Below are 20,447 nucleotides of genomic sequence, written 5' to 3'. Positions count from 1 at the left end.
ATCAAGGAGCTTGGCCACCCCATATATTATATACTCAGAATTTCCACAGTTTTCAGTGTATTCCTTCACTCAACCGTTCTCTCCAGATTTTTCTGTTTTGCCAGTCCCTTTCCTGCAGATTTTTTTCCATTGCTTCGTCCACTTCATCTCTGAAAGATCTTCGGGGTCGCCTCTCTTCCTTCTTCCTATCGGGCTCCACTCTCTTATTGTGTATTCAATTTTTGTTCGATTTTTGTCTGCTCTTCTGACATGTCCATACCAGGTTAATCTCTTCTGTTCGATGTAGCCTATTATATCTGAGTTCATTCCCATTCTTTTCTTAATCTCTATGATATTTATTCTAATTCTCTTATTACTCTGCAGCTTCTCCTTAAGAATTCCATCTCTGTTGCTCTTATTTTATTTTTGGGCTTCTTATTTATTGTCCAATTTTCACACCCATAAGTGAGGATATTTCTTGCCATGGTATTATATACTCTTCTCTTTGTTTTCATACTAATTTATTTAGCGTATGGCTTAAGTATATCACAGAATATATTTAGATTTATGCATTATACAATGCATCACAAACATATGTCCAATTTTTTTATATATTCGATTGACCCTTCGGTTGCCATTACAAAGTCTATAGGGTCGCCTGTGTATGCTCTGCGTGGGCAGTCCTGAACAATGTGACTGATCGTCTGTCTTGCAGCGCCGCAGTCACAAGAAGGCGAGGGGAGTTTACCCCATCTGTGGAGGGAGTACCTCATACTAATGTTCTTATCCCACAGTATCGGGTTCAATCTAGTGTCTTGTTTGTCCTAGTCAATTTTTTACCAGCTGTGTTATTTCTGTATTCTCCGTTGTTAGGTATTCAGTCTTATTTAGGTTTATTTTCACCCCATTCTTTGTATATTCTTGTTCCAGTTTTCTCATCATAAAATTGAGGTCATCTTCGCCTCGTGCGAGTCGTGCGATCACTATTTGGTCGTGAGCAAAACTTAGGGTATATAGGTATTCGTTTCTTATGGGTGACCCATTCCTTCGCACTTTCTTTTTCATGGTTTCAGATTTTTTTCCAGGTAGTAGTCCCTTTATCGTCTTAAATAGACTGCATATTGTATTGCCCGTTTTGATAGCTACTTTGTTATTCTTGTAGAGTGCTTTTACTGCTTTTATTAATATTCATGGAATTTTGATGTCTTCCATTGCTTCCCATAGCTTGGTTTAGGTATCGAGTCATAGACCTTTTCAAGATGTAAGGATAATTTTTTTCGGCTTTAAGGCATAAAGAATAAGGTCAATGTTTGAACTATAAAGGAAACTGTCCAGAGTTATAATGAAAATTAATATAATGGTCGATAATATCAAAAACTGTTGTATATGACAAGAAAAATTATGTATAGGGTTACAACTTACAAATATATGTAGATACTGAAATATAAATTGTATTCTAAAACGATTTTATTGTGGCATTTTTATATTAACTACTTTAGTTATGAACTCTGCCTACGTTTTTCGTTTAGTGAATTTATTCAATCCACATCGCAAGTCTGGAAAAAAGAGGGGGATTGGAGGAGTACCATCTCCAGAAAGAATGAAACAAAAGATGTTGGTCCAAGAATTATTTTACTGTTTTACTTGGGAAATACGCCACAATTTAACTTGAAAAATGATTTAATTCACGTTTCGACTTCCACCTCGGACGTCGTTATCAAAATACAAAATATTAATAAATTAAACAAAAATGTTGCTGCATAGTAAAAAAAAATCTTCTAATAATTTAATTTAATCTGACTCATTCATATCGGAAGTCGAAACGTCAATAAAATCATTTTTCAAGTTAAATTGTGGCTTATTTCGCAAGTAGAATAGTAAATTACATAAATGCCATGAAGAAATAGCTTCAGAACAATATTAATATATTAAGAAATATTTTTTTCTCACTTGTATTTTTCTGCTATGTTGTTTTGTAAACACATTTTAATTTTATTTGTGAATTTGTTATTGACATTGTAGTAGGCCTTTTCCAATGAGGACTGGATTGTTTACGGAATGTGATCTTCAGATGTCTAAAGTCTGCGTAAAGTGCATTTTCCCAGTGAAAGATACACACTGAGCCAGTTAAATAACGAATATAAGTTGAAAATGTATTAATAATTTACGAAATGCGAACGATATACAAAAATATTGGTAGATAACGAAGAAGCACTAAGAATACTGATGAACTAAATGCAAAGAAACTAAAGACAATAGTCATTAGCATTTTATCATCTTGGGGTTTATTAGCCAAATTCAAAATGATTTACATGAAACACATTTTGTTCCTACAAAATGATTACATAAATGAATAGACAGAAAAAGATACCGCCAGGTTATTAACGAACACCAACGGATGCAACACTATGAGAATCTGAAGTATAACTCTAGACTTGTATGGAAGAAGACTTTAAGAAGAAGAAAAATGCATCTGACTATAATATTTATAACAATGTAAGAACCATTAAAAATATTTCTTATATTAAAATTTACTTCTTTGGTGCAATTGTCACTTCCTGTATTGGAATACCATAGCGTTTTTCAAGCGGATGACTCAGAATGGTCATTCATATTTAAATATCTGCTCAGCACGGTTCAGCCGATGAACTGATGAAGAAGCAGGGGTTTTATGTTACGGGAAAATAGGGGGTTGAAAACAAGTAGGCGAAACCCATTACATACATCAAAGGCGTGTCAAGGGACGGAGGGACAGTGACAGTTTATGAAAATTTAAAATTATATTTTTTAATTTATGGATTTTGTCTAATAATATAAAAAAATGTTTAAAAAGCTCAGAAAAAGAATAGAATATTTAAAATTTGTATCTGAAAATCCAAAAAATACATCATTTTCAATAACAATAAAAAATAACAATATTTGCAATAACAAATATAAGCAAAAAAAGAATGTGTGTGTACTTTGTACGCACGTAAGAAGTTATACTTCTATTATATGATTTAAACGAAATTAATATACTTTTTATTTATATTTTGTTTAAATATTAAACTAATTTATACTTACTACTTCTCAAACATTTTTATTAGAACAGTGCCAAAAATTAAAATAATAAAAGAATAAAACACACACAAACACATTAAACAAGCCACAAATGATGTCTGAACATTAATTGTCGAAATTTTTTTTAACTAAATACGTATTTTCTGAAAATACAATTATATAATAAATATACTTACAATCATAAAATGTATTAAAAAAAAACAAAAAAGAAAGTTTCTATTGGGACTCGAACCAGCGCTGATAAGAGCGGTTGGTATTGGAATTCATTCGCCTTCTCCGCTTAGCCACGGACACTATGTGTCATTATTTACGAAGATCGACTAACTAAACGGATTAAACTTGTGATATTTTGATGTTTTGAAAATTGATCAAATTATTTTAATTTTGAATTGAAATGATTTAGAATTGAAAAAATACAACAAAACATAGAGTAAAAAAACAATATATTAGGTGAATATTGATAGAAATTTTGATGGTAATCAAATTATATAAATAAAAGTATTACATACTATGTATTTTGGCAGATCAAATAGGTAGGTTTATACCCATGATACATTAACAATTATTACGTACCTGTTGCTTTTAAAAACTATTTAAAAGTCACTACAATATTATAAACTTTTTTGTTTCTGTCCTCACAACAATAAAACTAATATATTATACATTTGTTTACCTTTACCTTTACCTCCAAACCACAGCTGCCATATCGGATAATTTTTGACATGTCATTTGAACATCCAATCAGAACAAAGTTATAATGCGCATGCGCTGGGCTGATAGGTTTTAACATATAAAAAAATCACCCTCTATCGCCGGTAAAGAAGTATAACTTCAAAAATAATAAATATCAAAAATTGTTAATATTGAATTGCGTAAAAATTCATCTTCCATAACAATATGGCGGATTTTTTTAATCAACACCAATAAGATGCTTAAGAAAATGCGTAAGAGGATGCTAAATTATTATTAAATCTTGAGACTAAGGACAAGCTCAATAGCCTCCCTTGTTCTTAGGTTCTGTTAATTTATTGTTCAAATTTAATATGTGCAGGTAGCATCACTTGCGCTAGACTCTGTTTTCACTTAACCAACTCGAAGAGTTTCTTCCTCTTGAGTCTTCTACAAAGATCCGCGTTTTCGAAGAAAACGGAAGCAGTAGAGGCCAAACCAATCGTAGAAGCCAAAATAGGATTTATGAACATTCCATATCTGTTCGCAATTTAATTTCAGCTTCAACTCCATCTTTTCAACACTATCTTCATACATATCACAAAATTGACTTTGAACACTACAGAATCATAGCCCATATCCGGTTCTATATACCAAGAATTGTCAAGAGAAGCCATATAGATAAAAAAATGGCCAAATTGTCTAAACAAAAGAGATGAAGGCACCCGGTTGCCTTCGATATGGAGACTCCTCCTAAAGAAAACAACGTCCGCTCCACCTACCAATCCAAATCCCGCAGTCAAAAATCTTCGCACCAACTCCCATCTAAGCGCCACTCCAGCGAACCACAGTATAAATGAACCCATCGAAAACAACAGTATTGCGTTATCCAGTGAACTGTGTAGTGTGTGGGGACTCAGGGACCGAGAAAATCGGCAAGGATTATACAGGGTGAGGCAAATAAAGGGCCTATTAGAAATATCTCGAGAACTAAAGGCAACAGAATAATGAAATATTTTCATCTATTTGCTACTTCCGGTTATACCGGAAGTTGCTTATAACTTCGTTTTTTTAAATGGGACACCCTGTATATTTTTAGATTTTTGGATTCTCTTCGATGTCTTCTTTCTTAAAATATGAGGTTTTGTAATGTTATACGGGGTATTTTAAAAGATAATTACGTTTTTTTATTAATTTTGTAGCAACATTCACACCCTGTAGAATTGTAGTAGTTTGACATCTAAAACTCTACTTACGTTCAAATGATTTTAAATATAGTCTACTATTGTTAAGAATCATTAGTATAGCTAAATTTTTAATTTCAGTATACAGGGTTGGTCGAAACTCGGAATGAGTATTTTCTGAGTTTTCTTAAATAGAACACCCTGTATTTTAGTATTGCAATGAAATGATATTTTATGGTACTTTTTTATTTCTTAAGCATTCCCTATACCTAACTGCTTTAATTTGTGCTTAATTGTTAATCGCACCAACAATCTTAACTACGTAGGTATTTTGATTGCTAAACCATTATTGGTAATTTTAAGGATCAGTCTGGATTAATATGTATTTATTTCTGAAAAATTATTTGTGACTGAATTTTTTCACGGCCAACCTAATAAAATTTTACGTATTTTTTGTTGCAATTAATGTTTAGCTTGAATCACCAATAACTCACAAATTAAAGCAATTAGGTATAGGGAATACTTATAAAATAAAAAAGTACCATAAAATATCGTTTCATTACAATACTAAAATATAGGGTGTCCCATTTTAGAAAACTCAGAAAATATTCATTCCGAGTTTTGACCAACCCTGTATACTAAAATTTCAAAATTAGCTATACTAATGATTCTTAACAATAGTAGATTATATTAAAAATCACTTGAACGTAAGCAGAGTTTTTAATGTCAAACTATTACAATTCTACAGGGTGTGAATATTGCTACGAAATTAATAAAAAAACGTAAATATCTTTTAAAATACCTTGTATAATATTACAATACCTCATATTTTAAGAAAGAAGATATTAAGAAAGAAGAGTAAAAATATACAGGGTGTCCCATTTAAAAAAACGAAGGTATAAGCAACTTCCGGTATAAACGGAAGTTAAAAAGAGATGAAAATATTTTCATTTAATAGATCATCCTTCAAAGCCACTTCAATCCAATTTTCATGATTCTGTTGCCTTTAGTTCTCGAGATATTTCTAATAGGCCAGTTATCTGCCTCACCCTATATAAAGCAGTACGCTAATACACACAATATTTTTATATACCACTCTTGAAGTTTATTTTCAAACCCAATTTGTCAATTATCCAACAAAATGTTTATTCCCCATTTTATGGTGTTTTGCTCCTATATAGCATCGACCTTTGTTTGAAATAAACACACATACACCATACACGTGCTTTATTATGTAATGATACACACATAAACCCTTGCTGCAATCTGCAATAAAAACCTGAACAAATGAATAAATAAACAGAATTGATTCTCTGTATCACAGTAAATGAGATCGTCGGGTTGAGGGTAAACCTCATAAATTTTTAATCTTACAATCGTGTTTCAGAGATTTTTAGGAAGATGTATGTAGATAGGGAAAACAAAGAGTGTGTGATTTAACTTAGTCTTAGAGTTGGTACTTTTAGATACGAGTACAGAGTGGCCCATTCAAAAATATACCGGAAGAACATGTTAGCAGGAAAAAAAGTCCAGTTTTTTACACTATTTACTCAGAAGTTGTTGTGAATGCAGGTATAAAGAATCAAACACTTATATGGTATTTATTGTTCTTAAAAAAGCATATTGTTACGACAGTTTCGTGCGATTTATTCCATCCATTATAGAAAAAGTCCCTTGACGAAAAAGAAGAAGTATTAAAAACATCTAGAATATTCGAGATGTCGTAGAAAGATCCTAAAATGTCTATACCCTATTTTTAAACCAGGAGGAGAAAACCCAAAAGAAATATTCATATTCACACCCAATAATGTCACTAGAAAAATCACCTAATACATATTCTTTTTTGGTTGATCATGTCAGCCTTCAACGGCAATCCATAAATATTATATTACACATATTAAGCTAACTAATACTTCGCTAAAGAGTTCTAAAAACAAGTGTTTTTTTTTATATAAAAGCTGACTACAATCTAAAAATTAAAGGAATAACGTAGAAAACCCAAAAAATCGCCGATATAACTTAATTAACCTATGAAATGTCAATAGTGTCAAAATTTCATAAATATCAATAGTGGCAAAATTTCATAACAGTGCAGTAAACTTGTGGCCGGTGGTTGGATTAATTACAAAAAAGCATTACGGCACGGTAAATTTGAATTACTCCTAGTTTCAAAACAGGGTATATAATAGTAATGTCTGGAGCGTCAGGAAATGTATATGTTACAGTTCAAGTTGATTACCCAGTTGGAGTTGACTATTCCTAGTTCGAGTCAACTCAAACGGCTGGTTTCAGTAAATGTTGATTATAAATATAAAATGAAGATTTTTATTCAACATTTACTAGTAAAAGTAGACTCCAACTAGTTAAAGTAAAAGTATACTCTCCCCAATGCCATTAGTAAAAGTTGATTCACACAAACAACCGATTCTAGAAATTAAATGTGGATTTTAGACCAGGAAATGAAGCATTTTGGCTCGCATTTTTTTTCGTTTATCATGGATTTACTTGAAATTTTCACAGAAGGTAGGGAATAGCCCAAGGATCATTTTCTATATCTATATCATGCCGCTGTACGCTAAAACCTTAGAGGTGGTTGCCACCCCATTTCGGGGGCGGGAATTTTTCATTACATTTTAACCAGCGAAATCGATGGAAAATGCAATTCTTAGAAAAAAAAAATGTTCTTTACGGTTTCTTCGTAAAATTAATAGTTCTCGAGTTATTCGTGGTTGAAAGTACTAACAGTTTTTCGACTAAAAAATCGACTTTTTAGAGGGTTTTTTGAGAATAACTCAAAAAATATACAGTTAATAAAAAACTGTAAGTTTAAAAATTGTATCTTTTAGAAACACAAACAAAATCTTTTTTTATAACTTTTCTTCAACCAATACAAACTGAGATACGGCATGTTGAAAGGTTAGCTTTTTTCGTCAAATGCAAAATTTGAAATATTCAAAGCCAAATAACGGAAAAACTGCATTTTTCGAGGAAAACTTACAGAATATTTTTTTAAGTATACAATAATTAGACCTTTCTAGCATAAAAAATGAGTGACTTATGATCAAAATAAGGTCGGTACCTACTTTTTTCTACGAAAAAATCAGTGAAAACAACCCCCTAACTACCCTCCTATCCTAATTAAAATTGATCTTCGGCCTTCTGTAATTCTCTTTATATATGTATTATCAATACACCCAAGAAGTTTGACCTATTTTAAAATTTAGAAAAATTGGAGTTTAAAGATAAAACAATTTTTTGCAATTTCGTAATTTTCACTCTTTTCTTCAAAATATCTCCGAAAATATTAGAGATACGAAAAAAATGATAGAGTATTAAATTGTATCTTTTTTAATAATTAAAATTAACCTGTGCAAAGATTTTCTTTACAGTGAATATTTAGCGAGGTATAGCTGCTTAAAATCTCTATTTACAAGGAAACACCTCCTTATTCGAGCCCGTTAAAACTAAAAACTAAAGGATCTTACGGAATTTAATTTACATAGTCTTATAGCTCTTTTAGCTATAAGATAGCCCACCAGTTATAGAAAAATACGAAGATGACAATGATGACATCGATCTAGATGAAGATGACTAAAAAACTATTTGTATTTGTAAATTCGTATTTTTGTGTAGATAAATGTTTTTGTACGTAATGCTACTTTTTTTCTGTATAGATCTATTAAATTACTTATAAAAATTGCAATGTTATTAAAGGTGATTTTTAAGGGTTGAAATATTATGATATTATATCCTTAAGCATAAAACAATCATTATTTAACCAATCAAAACCAAATTTTACCCATAGTAAGGTTTACAATGTTTTCAGGTTTACATCATTTTTGACAATAAGGGATAGTTTACACCCCTAAAAATAATCAACGCTGTAATGTTATAATGTAACACGTGGTAGGGTTCCTAGGTTAACTTTGGAGGATAGGTTATAATGAAACAACTTGTATCTATCGTGTCTAGATTCAGAATGGTTTTATTTCCGCTTCACTGTCCTTGTCACTGTCACGTCACTCTTACAATATTACCAACTTGAGTGCGTTCCGAATACTACCTATTTGCATACATCACAAACGCCCTTAAGCATGATATAGAATACGAAGTACCGGGTGAGATTATCCTAATCCCAAATGTTTATGCAAATCGATGCAAGCCGAAATAATTTTTTAGGATAAATAATTTTTTATATATAGCTCCAACAAGGGTGGTTTTAAGAGTTGAAATATTATGATATTATATCCTAAAGCATAAAACAATCATTATTTAACTAATAAAAACCAAATGTTGACCATATTAAAGTTTAAAATGTAATTTTGTAATTTTTTACAATTAGGGGTAGTTATCACCCTTAAAAAACCAAAAGCGTACAACGGCTTAATATAGAAAATGAACTAGAGGGTAAAATGAGTCTAATCTCAAATATTTTTTGTACAAATCGATGCTGGACGAAAAAATTGCGAGGTTTTGCCATTTTTTCAGCTTCATTTCCTGGCCTATAGGTATGTTCAAATCATGAAAAGTAGTTGAAACGGTCAAAACAAAGAGACGCACAGTCATCAAAAAAGCAGCTGAGATTATACTCATATAATCAACATTTACTGAATCGATCCAGGAATAGTTAACTGAAACTAGTAAAAGTTGAATTAAATTTTTCATATCAACTTTTACTGCTTGTTTTAGTTGGAGTTGACTCGAACTAGGAATAGTCAACTCTAACTGAGAATCAACTTGAACTGTAACATATATAAATACAGAAATTTGACAGTTTACAGATTAGGTCCATATCATAACAGCGATCCACCTGGTGGCTTCAATCGGTCCCTGATAGACCAGTTATTGGAGGCAAAATTACTAAAGGAGAGAGCAGTGCTACGGCAGATCTTTGAGATTTATTCCATAGGTATATGTCTAAACCAACATAATACAATATGGTTCTGAAACTACTCTGTTCCGGCATTTCTATATTATCTATTGTATTGAAAGGGAAATAACAACAATTTAAATTGGAAATATGTATGTTTATTTTGACGTTTCGATTTCCACTTCGGAAATCATTCTCAAAATTCAAAAAGAACGAAAAGAAGAAAAGAAAAAAGGAAGACTAATTTCCATTATAAACAGTACGAGAGTAATTGGGAAAATTTAATTAAATAAATAAAACAAACACTGGCGAAAACTTCATTCGTCAAGTTCAAGTAAACACGGGAAACAAAAAACTTCAGACGAAGAGTAGACGGAAGACTAATGCCGTCACATAACTTTTCTCTTTTACAATGTACTCAAATAGACTACTCTAAAAGTAAGAATATACACAAAATTAGTTACCTAGATGGCAGAGAGCAAACAGCAGGCACTTTGCAAAGGGAAATAAATTAATCAAGAAAGCCACAGGAGCAAAGGTCAGAAAGAGACAAAGAAAGCTTGCAATGATGCTCGTCTTTAATTGAATAATGTTGAATCATTTTTCAGAGAGACCTTTACAAATAGAGCCAGAGGCGTACACCAAAATTTTAACACAAGGGGATTTTTTAAATGTATTTCTTTAGCACTTTATCATTATATACTCTATTTTGTATTTTATTTTATGTCAGTTTATTGATTTACTTAAGTACCCAAACAGTCCCAAATAAAGTTATTTCCAACCACATTCACAAAAAATATTAGAGAATTAGAATTTGATGTTAATATTTAGAGTAAGAGTAAAACAAATTTAAGACCAAATACTTCCTATATGGGGATAGTATTAGTGATGTAAAATTTCCGGGAAGATTCAAACGCCGGAAAGTTTCCGGAAACTTTCCGGGAATATTGGAAACTTTCGGAAACTTATGGAAATATTGTATTTTTTCTTGTTAGTCTATTGTATGTTAGTGTGTATTGTATGTATGTTGTATGTCTATTGTATGTTAGTTCTGTAAAATGTTTTCTTTTTTGTCAATAAACTTGGGATGGTTGGTTAATATTTTGTCTATATACACTGCTTAGCTAATATAAGCTCTTTACCAGTGATGCTTTGTCCTGTTAAAAGAATCAAGTAAGTTTGCCGCATTCACTGCCATTTTTTCTTTTTTTTTTTTCTAATTTAGATATAAGCAATCTTTTTCCTCGGGCTTACTGATTGGAAGTAATGGAATATTCTCGGTAAAAATATTTGCTATGTCCTTAAATGCCTCGACAACCTGGGATATTGTCTTCTAATAAAGTAATCCATTTTACAATTATTATTGGTGTTAGCACAACTGCTACTTTTTGCAACTTTATTCAAAATATTTCATCATCCAGACAGTTTTATTTAAAATTCCGTAAAAATTTTAAATTTTCTTCCTCTATGACCATAAGCATTTGTAAAGCACTTTCAAACACAATAAGGCTATTTTACAATTAAGGATTGAACCCGATCCAGTTTTTACAGGAAGTTTTAATGATATAACTTTATTGTAGTTTTGAAGCTAGATTGTATTAAATCGGGCAAGAGATATGTGGGAATTAGTTACCTTTTTTAACAATTTCCTTACAACATTCCTCAACATTTTTAAGAGAATGTAGATTCATCACATCAGACACCAGCAAATTTAATGTATGAGAAACACAGGAATATGCTTCAATAAAATTATATTTGTTTTTTATCGATCATTTTGCCAAAGGCAAAATGATCCATTGGTGCTGCATTGTGTGTAACAATCCGACAAAATTTTTCTGTGCCTTTCTGAGCTGTGTGCCTTTCACAATCTGTAAAAAGTGTAAAAAATACACATTACTGGTTCAGGTGCTGTCAAAGCAGCGTTTAGACGCCGCTATAAATCGCAGCAATTTATCGATATCAATTGAGTTGTTTCAATTTGTCGTTGAGTGTAAACTGTAAGTACATTGCAGCGATTTATCGGAATTGGGGGATTGGAACTGGTATCGGATTGCATCAATTTATTGTAACGATCGAGTTGTTTCAGTTTATAAGACAGCGTTTAGACACAGCGATAAATCCGTGCAATTTATCGATATCAATCGAGTTGTTTCAATTTATCGTTGTGTGTAAACGGTACATCGCAGCGATGTATCGAGATTGGAATTGGATTGGAGTTGGTACCTATCAGATTGCATAAATTTATTGTATCGATAGAGTTGTTTCAGTTTATAATCAATCGCGACAATATATCGCAGCTTCTAAACAGCTTTATAAAACGTCACTTAATTGATCGCGACAATTTATCGCAGCGTATAAACAGCTTTAAAAAAATCAATAAATCGTAGCAATTTATCGTCACAATAAATTGCTCGCTTGTATCGCGGCCCTTAAAGTTAATAACAGATTGGTTTCTTATATTTGACCAGCCATCACACTGAATACCTAATGTAAATGCTTTTTATTCTCAAAAGTTCTCGGAAATACTATGGAGAGTTCTCGGAAATATTCTCGGAAACATTCTCGAAAGTTCTCGGAAATATTCTCGAGAATTTTCCATTGAAATTTTCCGGTAATATTCGCGGTCAGGAGAATATTTCCATTTTTTATACACATGCTATCATGTTGCTGACAGGTATTCTTAAGTTAAAGTTAATTTGATGTAATCAAATGAACTATCCTCCATTAATGTCGTCCCAGAAATGCACTAAAAAATATTTACAATCTATATCTCTGGATTGTTGTTATTCTAAAATTTCATGAAGCTGTGTTTTTTAGAAATTGTTTTGATTGCTTGATCTATTCAGCCACGGTATACTCTTCATTCATGGCCCTAGCAACTTAAATTAATTTACAAATAGATAATGAAATTGATAAAAATACTAAATGCTAATACTAAATACTAATAAATATATAGTTTTTTCTACACAGCGCTAAGGCTTCAACCCGGTCAACACCTCGGAGGTTTAGACCTTCTTTGTGTTTTTAATTTTTTTTTTCATTAATTGTTTATTGCAAATAAAAACTGATCAAACTTACTTTGACAGTGCAATAGAGGCAGTGAACTGTTCCAAAACGCCCCTTGGCATCCAACACTCTTTATTCTAGTACCCGTATCAGGAAATTGGTATCCCAAACAACAACTGAACACCATTAGTTCAGCATTTCTGTAAAAAAATAATTTGTTAAAAATTATAAAGTTTATTTTTATTAAAAACAGTACAATAAGCTTTAGTAGTATAGTGGAAATACCATAACAAACTCAGAAGGTATAGCAGCGATGTGAAAACAATATTGCGAAATACTATTCTCTAAATACCAGACTATAATACAGAGAAAAGAAGTGATAAAAAACACAGATACTGAAAATAACCTTGGCATGACATGATTAGGTGACAGCATTTCATCCCAACAGGTGAAAATAAAATGGACACGATACAAAAAGAGATGGTCCAAAAGAGGATTCTTGATGATTTTTCTATACATATTCCTCAAATTATAAAGGGAACGAGAAGAGTGAATCGAAGTCTTCCTTATTGCTTACGACTTGTTGGTTTATCTTCAGGTACTACTAGTACCAAGCTATTGCTATTCATTCTTTTTAAATGCTGATACCAGCATTTAAAAATAACTAGCGTTAATTTCACATAACGTTTGTAAGCGATTATGTACTTGGTCGATGCTGTGGCTTTCAATTTAAATTTTATCAATGACTACAAGTTTGGTCATAAATTTTGGTTTTGAGATGTTCATTTTAGGACCATATCATCGGCAAATCTTAGGTAGGGATGGCAACGATGTATCGATATATTAAATATATCGATATATTTTAAAATGTTATCGATATTTTTATATCGATATTCAACTTTCGATATATGTATTGGAAAATATATCGATATTTGAGATTCAATGTATCGCCCACACAGGATTAATATATAGCTAAATTGAATAAACAAAAATCTCTATTTACAAAACCGACAGCTATTCAATCATCAAGCTTAGCAGCATTATATGAAGTATGTTTAGATCTTGTCAAAAGTAAAAAGGCATTTAGAGATGGAGAAATAATCAAGCGGTGTGCCGTTAAAATGGCGCTATCCTTTGGAGATGAAAATATGGCCAAAAATTTTGAATGTGTTTCAGTTTCCCATCAAACTGTATCTAGAAGAGTTAATGAGCTGAATACTCATGTATTTAAAAAAAAATGTTCGACACAGTTCGTGATTGTTTGTACTACTCCTTAGCCCTGGACGAATCTGTTGATATTACTAACAAAAATCAGCTATTAATTTTTGTTAGATGCATCAGTGAAGATTTTTGTGTAACTGAGGAACTTCTAAAACTGCACCACATGGAAGACGGGACCAAAGGTATAAATCTATTTGAAGCAGTTACTGACGCTGTAAAAAATATAGGCGGTTTTCAAAAGTGCTCTTGCGTTTGCACCAAAACGGAGCAAAAGCAATGACGGGACGCATAACGAGATTGGCTGGACTTTTGCGGAAAAATGGTGTTAACTGTGTTATGTTTCGTTGTATTATCTATCAAGAGGCTCTCTGCGGAAAGATAATTAAAATCAACGATACTATGAGAACTGTAGTGCAGATAGTAAACAGCTTAAGAGGAGGAAACAGAGCGACGCCGAAAATTCATCTCTTTCTTGGAAGAATTAAATACTGAATATAAGGACGTACCCCTACATTAAGAGATACGCTGGTTGAGTGCAGGTAAATGCCTTAGAAAATTTTTTCTTTAAGACAAGAGATCTTACTGTTTTTTTAAACGGAAATTGTTATTAACACGTACTTTTTTTTAAAAAAGCTTAAGAACGAAACATTTCTTCATGAACTGGCATTTCTAACAGACATTACCTCTCACTTGAACACATTAAACCTACAACTCCAGGGGAGAAATTAGACAGTATCACAGTTGGTTGGTCAAATTGAGACATTTCGCAAAAAAATGATCTTTTCGAGAACTGCATGAAAATAAACGACCTCACACATTTTCCTGCGTGTTTCGAAATAAATCAAGAAGAAACCATGGTCGATTTCTCGAGATTTGCAAAAGTTCTAACAGAAATAAAAAGAGAATTCGATGAAAGGTTTTCGGAATTTGATGCACTAAAACCCGATCTTGAGCTTTTTAACAATCCAATGGGAGTCAACATCCAGAACCAATCAGCAGAATACCAATTAGAGCTGTGCGAACTACAGTCCGATTCGTTTTTTCAAGAAAGAACAATGAAGACATTAGTACCTTTTGGAAGTTAGTCTCCAAGGATCGTTTTCCTAAACTTCGTGACTTTGCGTTGAAACTATATTATGCTTTGAAGCATATTAAATCTCAAACACGTAATAGCATGGAAAACGATTCTCAGGAAGCGTGTATTAGACTCACTACGGCTAGCATAGATATAGATGTGCAAAAGTTAGTAGAGGATAAACCCTTGCCTCAAATATCCCATTGATTTTTTATTTTATGTTAAATTTAAACATAACATGTATATTGTAAACCATAATAAAATACTTGTAAATAATATTTCGTTTGTATATTATTTTTTAAAATAAACTTTTTTGAACGAGTCAAGTTCTCTAGCCCTTCATAATAATTTCAAATTTAATACGGCCTGCAACGTCTAAAAGGTTGGCACACTGCATTATGCCATTGGGAGGGACTTACGCGTCTTGTCAAACAAAGCTTGCACATGGAACGATAGACATAAGGAACTTTATATTTTTTACCTGTACATCAAATAGGAATCCTGAGGCAACTCGATCTCAGGGCATCCTACTGCAGCGAAATGTAACAAAAAACCTCTTCGAGGGTTGATGCTCTGAGTAGAGCTTAACACTATTTCAATTGACTCTGTTCCTGAGATCACTTCGGTTGGAGGATGAGTTTGTTTACACGTTGAGAAGATTACTTGGCCAGTGTCCCTGATTTCCAGCTGGTCTATGCAGTTTGGACGGTCCACTAAAAAAATATATAAATATTAGAAAAATATGAAAATGAAAAAGATTTTATGCACAAAGATCTGACATTGGCCCTCAGAATAAGACTAATTAAATGTTATGTAGTCAGCTACAAAACAGCTCTAGCCAGCTGTAAGCGTTCAAGAAATAATATGTAGCCAGCGTGTACCAGACCAGTGGAGGACGAGTATAACAATACCAATACACAAGAGAGGCAACAGCAAAGACCCTAGCACCTACCGTAGCAATCTTGGAACGCGTTTTCGCTACCTGTTGATCGCTACTGTTTTCTCTTAAGTGTTTTTGGTTAAATCTTCGTATTTTGTGCTAAGCTTTCTCCAGTTACTATATGGACAATTATTAATGAAACACCCTGTATACAACCGATATAGGAAGTGTTTTAGGTATATATTTTATAAATAATTTTTTCACTCATGTCTTACTATGCACTCAGTATCATAAAATTCTTACCTATCAGCGAAATATCCAGAATAGTAACCTTGATTTTCTGTTTCTCTTGTCCTATAATCCTCCATTTACATTGTCTTTGACCCGAATAGAATCTAGGATATCCAGGATTATGAATATATCCCTCCGACAATCCCTTGGCATACAACTCGGAGAGCAGGATATCGCTATTGCAGTATTTCTGGATTCTGTCTTCTGCAACAACAAATTTGTAGGTCAGTTTAAAAATATTACACGTTAAAAACGAGGAAAACTACAATGCTTTTAGTTGAGCGTTGAAAATACTTTAAAACGCGCGTCTTTTCAAATCGAATTTCACCATTCTCCTCTACGTTGTTCTGAAGCTAATTTCCTATAGTCCAGAAAGCCACTGCGCATCCGCTAGGAAAAATATTCTAATTCGGATTTTTTGCACAATCTTACTCAAAAAGGACTCCTTTGTACAAATTTCCATGTTGCCAGGACCAAAAGGTGGTCAAAAATTTTTTAAACGTTTTTGAAGTTATACTTCTTTACCGGCGATAGAGGGTGATTTTTTTATATGTTAAAACCTATCAGCCCGGCGCATGCGCATTATAACTTTGTTCTGATTGGATGTTCAAATGACATGTCAAAAATTATCCGATATGGCAGCTGTGGTTTGGAGGTAAAGGTAAAGGTAAACAAATGTATAATATATTAGTTTTATTGTTGTGAGGACAGAAACAAAAAAGTTTATAATATTGTAGTGACTTTTAAATAGTTTTTAAAAGCAACAAGTACGTAATAATTGTTAATGTATCATGATTATAAACCTACCTATTTGATCTGCCAAAATACATAGTATGTAATACTTTTATTTATATAATTTGATTACCATCAAAATTTCTATCAATATTCACCTAATATATTGTTTTTTTACTCTATGTTTTGTTGTATTTTTTCAATTCTAAATCATTTCAATTCAAAATTAAAATAATTTGATCAATTTTCAAAATATCAAAATATCACAAGTTTAATCCGTTTAGTTAGTCGATCTTCGTAAATAATGACACATAGTGTCCGTGGCTAAGCGGAGAAGGCGAATGAATTCCAATACCAACCGCTCTTATCAGCGCTGGTTCGAGTCCCAATAGAAACTTTCTTTTTTGTTTTTTTTTAATACATTTTATGATTGTAAGTATATTTATTATATAATTTTATTTTCAGAAAATACGTATTTAGTTAAAAAAATTTTCGACAATTAATGTTCAGACATCATTTGTGGCTTGTTTAATGTGTTTGTGTGTGTTTTATTCTTTTATTATTTTAATTTTTGGCACTGTTCTAATAAAAATGTTTGAGAAGTAGTAAGTATAAATTAGTTTAATATTTAAACAAAATATAAATAAAAAGTATATTAATTTCGTTTAAATCATATAATAGAAGTATAACTTCTTACGTGCGTACAAAGTACACACACATTCTTTTTTTTTTTTGTTTTTTTCCTAAAATTATTTTTATTGCATGGAAAAAAGTTTTTTTTAGGTTTTTTGGATCATTCCAAACAGAAAAGGTCTTTAGTGACTTTTTTCTAAAAATGATAGTTTTTGACATATAAGCGATTAAAAATTGAAAAATTGCGAAATCGGCCATTTTTAACCCTCAAAGACTATGTGAAAAACTGAAAATTTGAATGTTGCCAAGGTAGGTAGATATTCTTTAAACATCGATTGATGAAATCCCGAAGAGTTTTTTGCAATACAATATTCAAAACTCCTTTGTTTTTTAATTGCGAATCAAGCGTGCGCGACACTATTTTCCACCGACAGTATGGTGCAAATGAAAGGAATAAATTCGTTATTTCGAAAATCGGCGACTTTAAGGAAAAATCCCGAAACAGGTCGATTTTTATTTTTAAGTTATGATATTGTGGCATATATGGTATACTAGTGACGTCATCCGTCTGGGCGTGATGACGTAATCGATGATTTTTTTAAATGAGAATAGGGGTCGTGTGGTAGCTCGTTTGAAAGATTCTTCAATTCTCCATCAAGTAATGTAAACATTTACATAATTTTTTATACAGGGTGTCCTTCTACTTCTTTTTTTGTCAAATAATTTAATTTAATAAAAATTTTTTGAACACCCTGTATAAATAATTATGTAAATGTTTATATTACTGAATAGAGAATTGAAGAACCTTTCAAATGAGCTAGCACACGACCCCTATTCTCATTTAACAAAATCATCGATTACGTCATCACGTCCAGAAGGATGAAGTCACTAGTATACCATATATGCCACAATATCACAACTTAAAAATAAAAATCGACCTGTTTCGGGATTTTTCCTTAAAGATGCCGGTTTACGAAATAACGAATTTATTCCTTTCATTTGCACCATACTGTCGGTGGAAAATAGTGTCGTGCACGCTTGATTAGCAAGTAAAAAACAAATGAGATTTAAATATTGTATTGCAAAAAACTCTTCGGGATTTCATCAATTAATGTTTAAAGAATATCTACCTACCTTGGCAACATTCAAATTTTCAGCTTTTCACATAGTTTTTGAGGGTTAAAAATGGCCGATTTCGCAATTTTTCAATTTTTAATCGCTTATATGTCAAAAACTATCATTTTTAGAGAAAAGTCACAGAAGACCTTTTCTCTTTGGAATGATCCAAAAAACCTAAAAAACCTTTTTTCCGTGCAAAAAAAATTATTTTAGGAAAAAAAAACAAAAAAAACGTTTAAAAAATTTTTGACCACTTTTTGGTCCTGGCAACATGCAAATTTGTTAAAAGGAGTCCTTTTTGAGGAAGATTGTGCAAAGAATCCGAATTAGAATATTTTTCCTAGCGGATGCGCAGTGGCTTTCTGGACTACTATGCCATATTATCATGTAACACAATTTACTATTTTTATTACTACAAAAAAAAATATTTTGACGTTTTGATTTTCACTTCGGAAATCGTTCTTATAAAAAATAAATATGATACAAAACCGTCAAAATAAACTTATTTTAAATTAAAACGGTGGTTAATTAAGCTGTGTGTATAAGCGGGAAAGAATTAATCACAGAGGACGAGTTTTGCAAAGATAGTCTTAGGACTTTGTACATACTTAAATCGTCCAAAGACCGCTGGGTACTCCCAGCAGTGATTGGAGGTGTGTAATCTTTGTTTGCACCCCCCTTCTCGGGATAGACTTGTTGAAACTGAACCCATAGTATTTAGACTGGAGGTAGTTGATAAACAATCCACAAGCCAGTTTGTGAGACACCTTAGTGAAGGCTGTAAGGTACTAAGGTGACAGTGTCGCAAACAGTTACTTTGGTAACAGGTCGCACCCCATCGTATTTAGAGCTGACCCTCGCTAGTGGGGCTCTGCTAGAGATGAACAATATGGACAAACGAAAAGAAGAAAAAACTCAGAGCTAAGGGGTTCCTGAGGTCGAAACGCCAGGTAACTCTAAAGCCAAAACAACGGTTCTTGAATCCGAAGGACAAGAAACTTCTAAAGAAAATCCGAACGCCGAGCAGTTAGGAAGTTCTAAAATCTCCGAAGCTGCAAGGCAAGGAACCACAATGTCGATTAGAGTAACAGTTTTGAAAGAGGTTGATCTCATGACAGACGAAGAGATTAAGGCTGCAAAGCTATCTGACATATCTAAAGGCAAAATTAGTAAACTGGTGAAGTAAGGTCAAGATTACAAATGAGCCAAAAGGGCTGTTGAGGGCCAATTTCATCAAGGCCACTTGGCCATCAAAAAGGCCAAGGGAAGCACACCACCACCACCTGAAAGCCAACACAAAGGGAAACGACCACGAACTAAGTGTGCGACTTTCAACGAAGCTGTCGCTTCCATTAAGGTTGTAGGATTCCCAGAAGCCGAGATTGATGTAGATAAGCTTATGGCAGTCCAAATCGCGGGCCTTAAGGTCCGTTTCCTGAAGAGTACCCACATGCCGAGCTTCCTAGAACTTAAAGTGCCAGGTGGCTAAAGGAGCTGTTTCTGATCATAAGGCCTTAAGAGAGTTCATCTTTTAAGGCTTTAAAGGGGTACGAAATACCCAAACCGCACTCATGCACTGTATTCGTACGGGATGAAGATGGGGAATGTGTTGAGTCCAAAAGGATCCTTAATAGACTAAGGAAAAGTAACCAATGGCTCAGGATACATCTATGAAAAGTCTAGGGTAGCAAACTTTCAGACAAAGGGGCTTTATGAACCTTCTCAATG

At 32.6% G+C, this 20,447-nt stretch overlaps 1 protein-coding gene across 1 annotated transcript in view; it reads right to left on the bottom strand.

Moving 5' to 3' along the window:
• LOC114324223 (uncharacterized) overlaps positions 1–20,447 on the bottom strand; it is a 165,328-nt gene that overhangs the window by 35,867 nt on the left and 109,014 nt on the right. Inside the window, exons 5-7 of the mRNA XM_028272000.1 lie at positions 16,248–16,439; positions 15,546–15,777; positions 12,841–12,968 (exon numbers count right to left, since the gene is read on the bottom strand). Coding sequence (XP_028127801.1) covers positions 12,841–12,968; positions 15,546–15,777; positions 16,248–16,439 — 552 coding nt within the window. The remainder of the gene's footprint in view (positions 1–12,840; positions 12,969–15,545; positions 15,778–16,247; positions 16,440–20,447) is intronic.

The sequence above is a fragment of the Diabrotica virgifera genome, chromosome 3, assembly GCF_917563875.1.
Source record: "Diabrotica virgifera virgifera chromosome 3, PGI_DIABVI_V3a".
In the NCBI taxonomy this organism is placed as follows: Eukaryota; Metazoa; Arthropoda; class Insecta; order Coleoptera; family Chrysomelidae; genus Diabrotica; species Diabrotica virgifera.
Note: the sequence above shows the minus strand (reverse complement) of the source record. Positions and strands in the feature narration are given on the sequence as shown.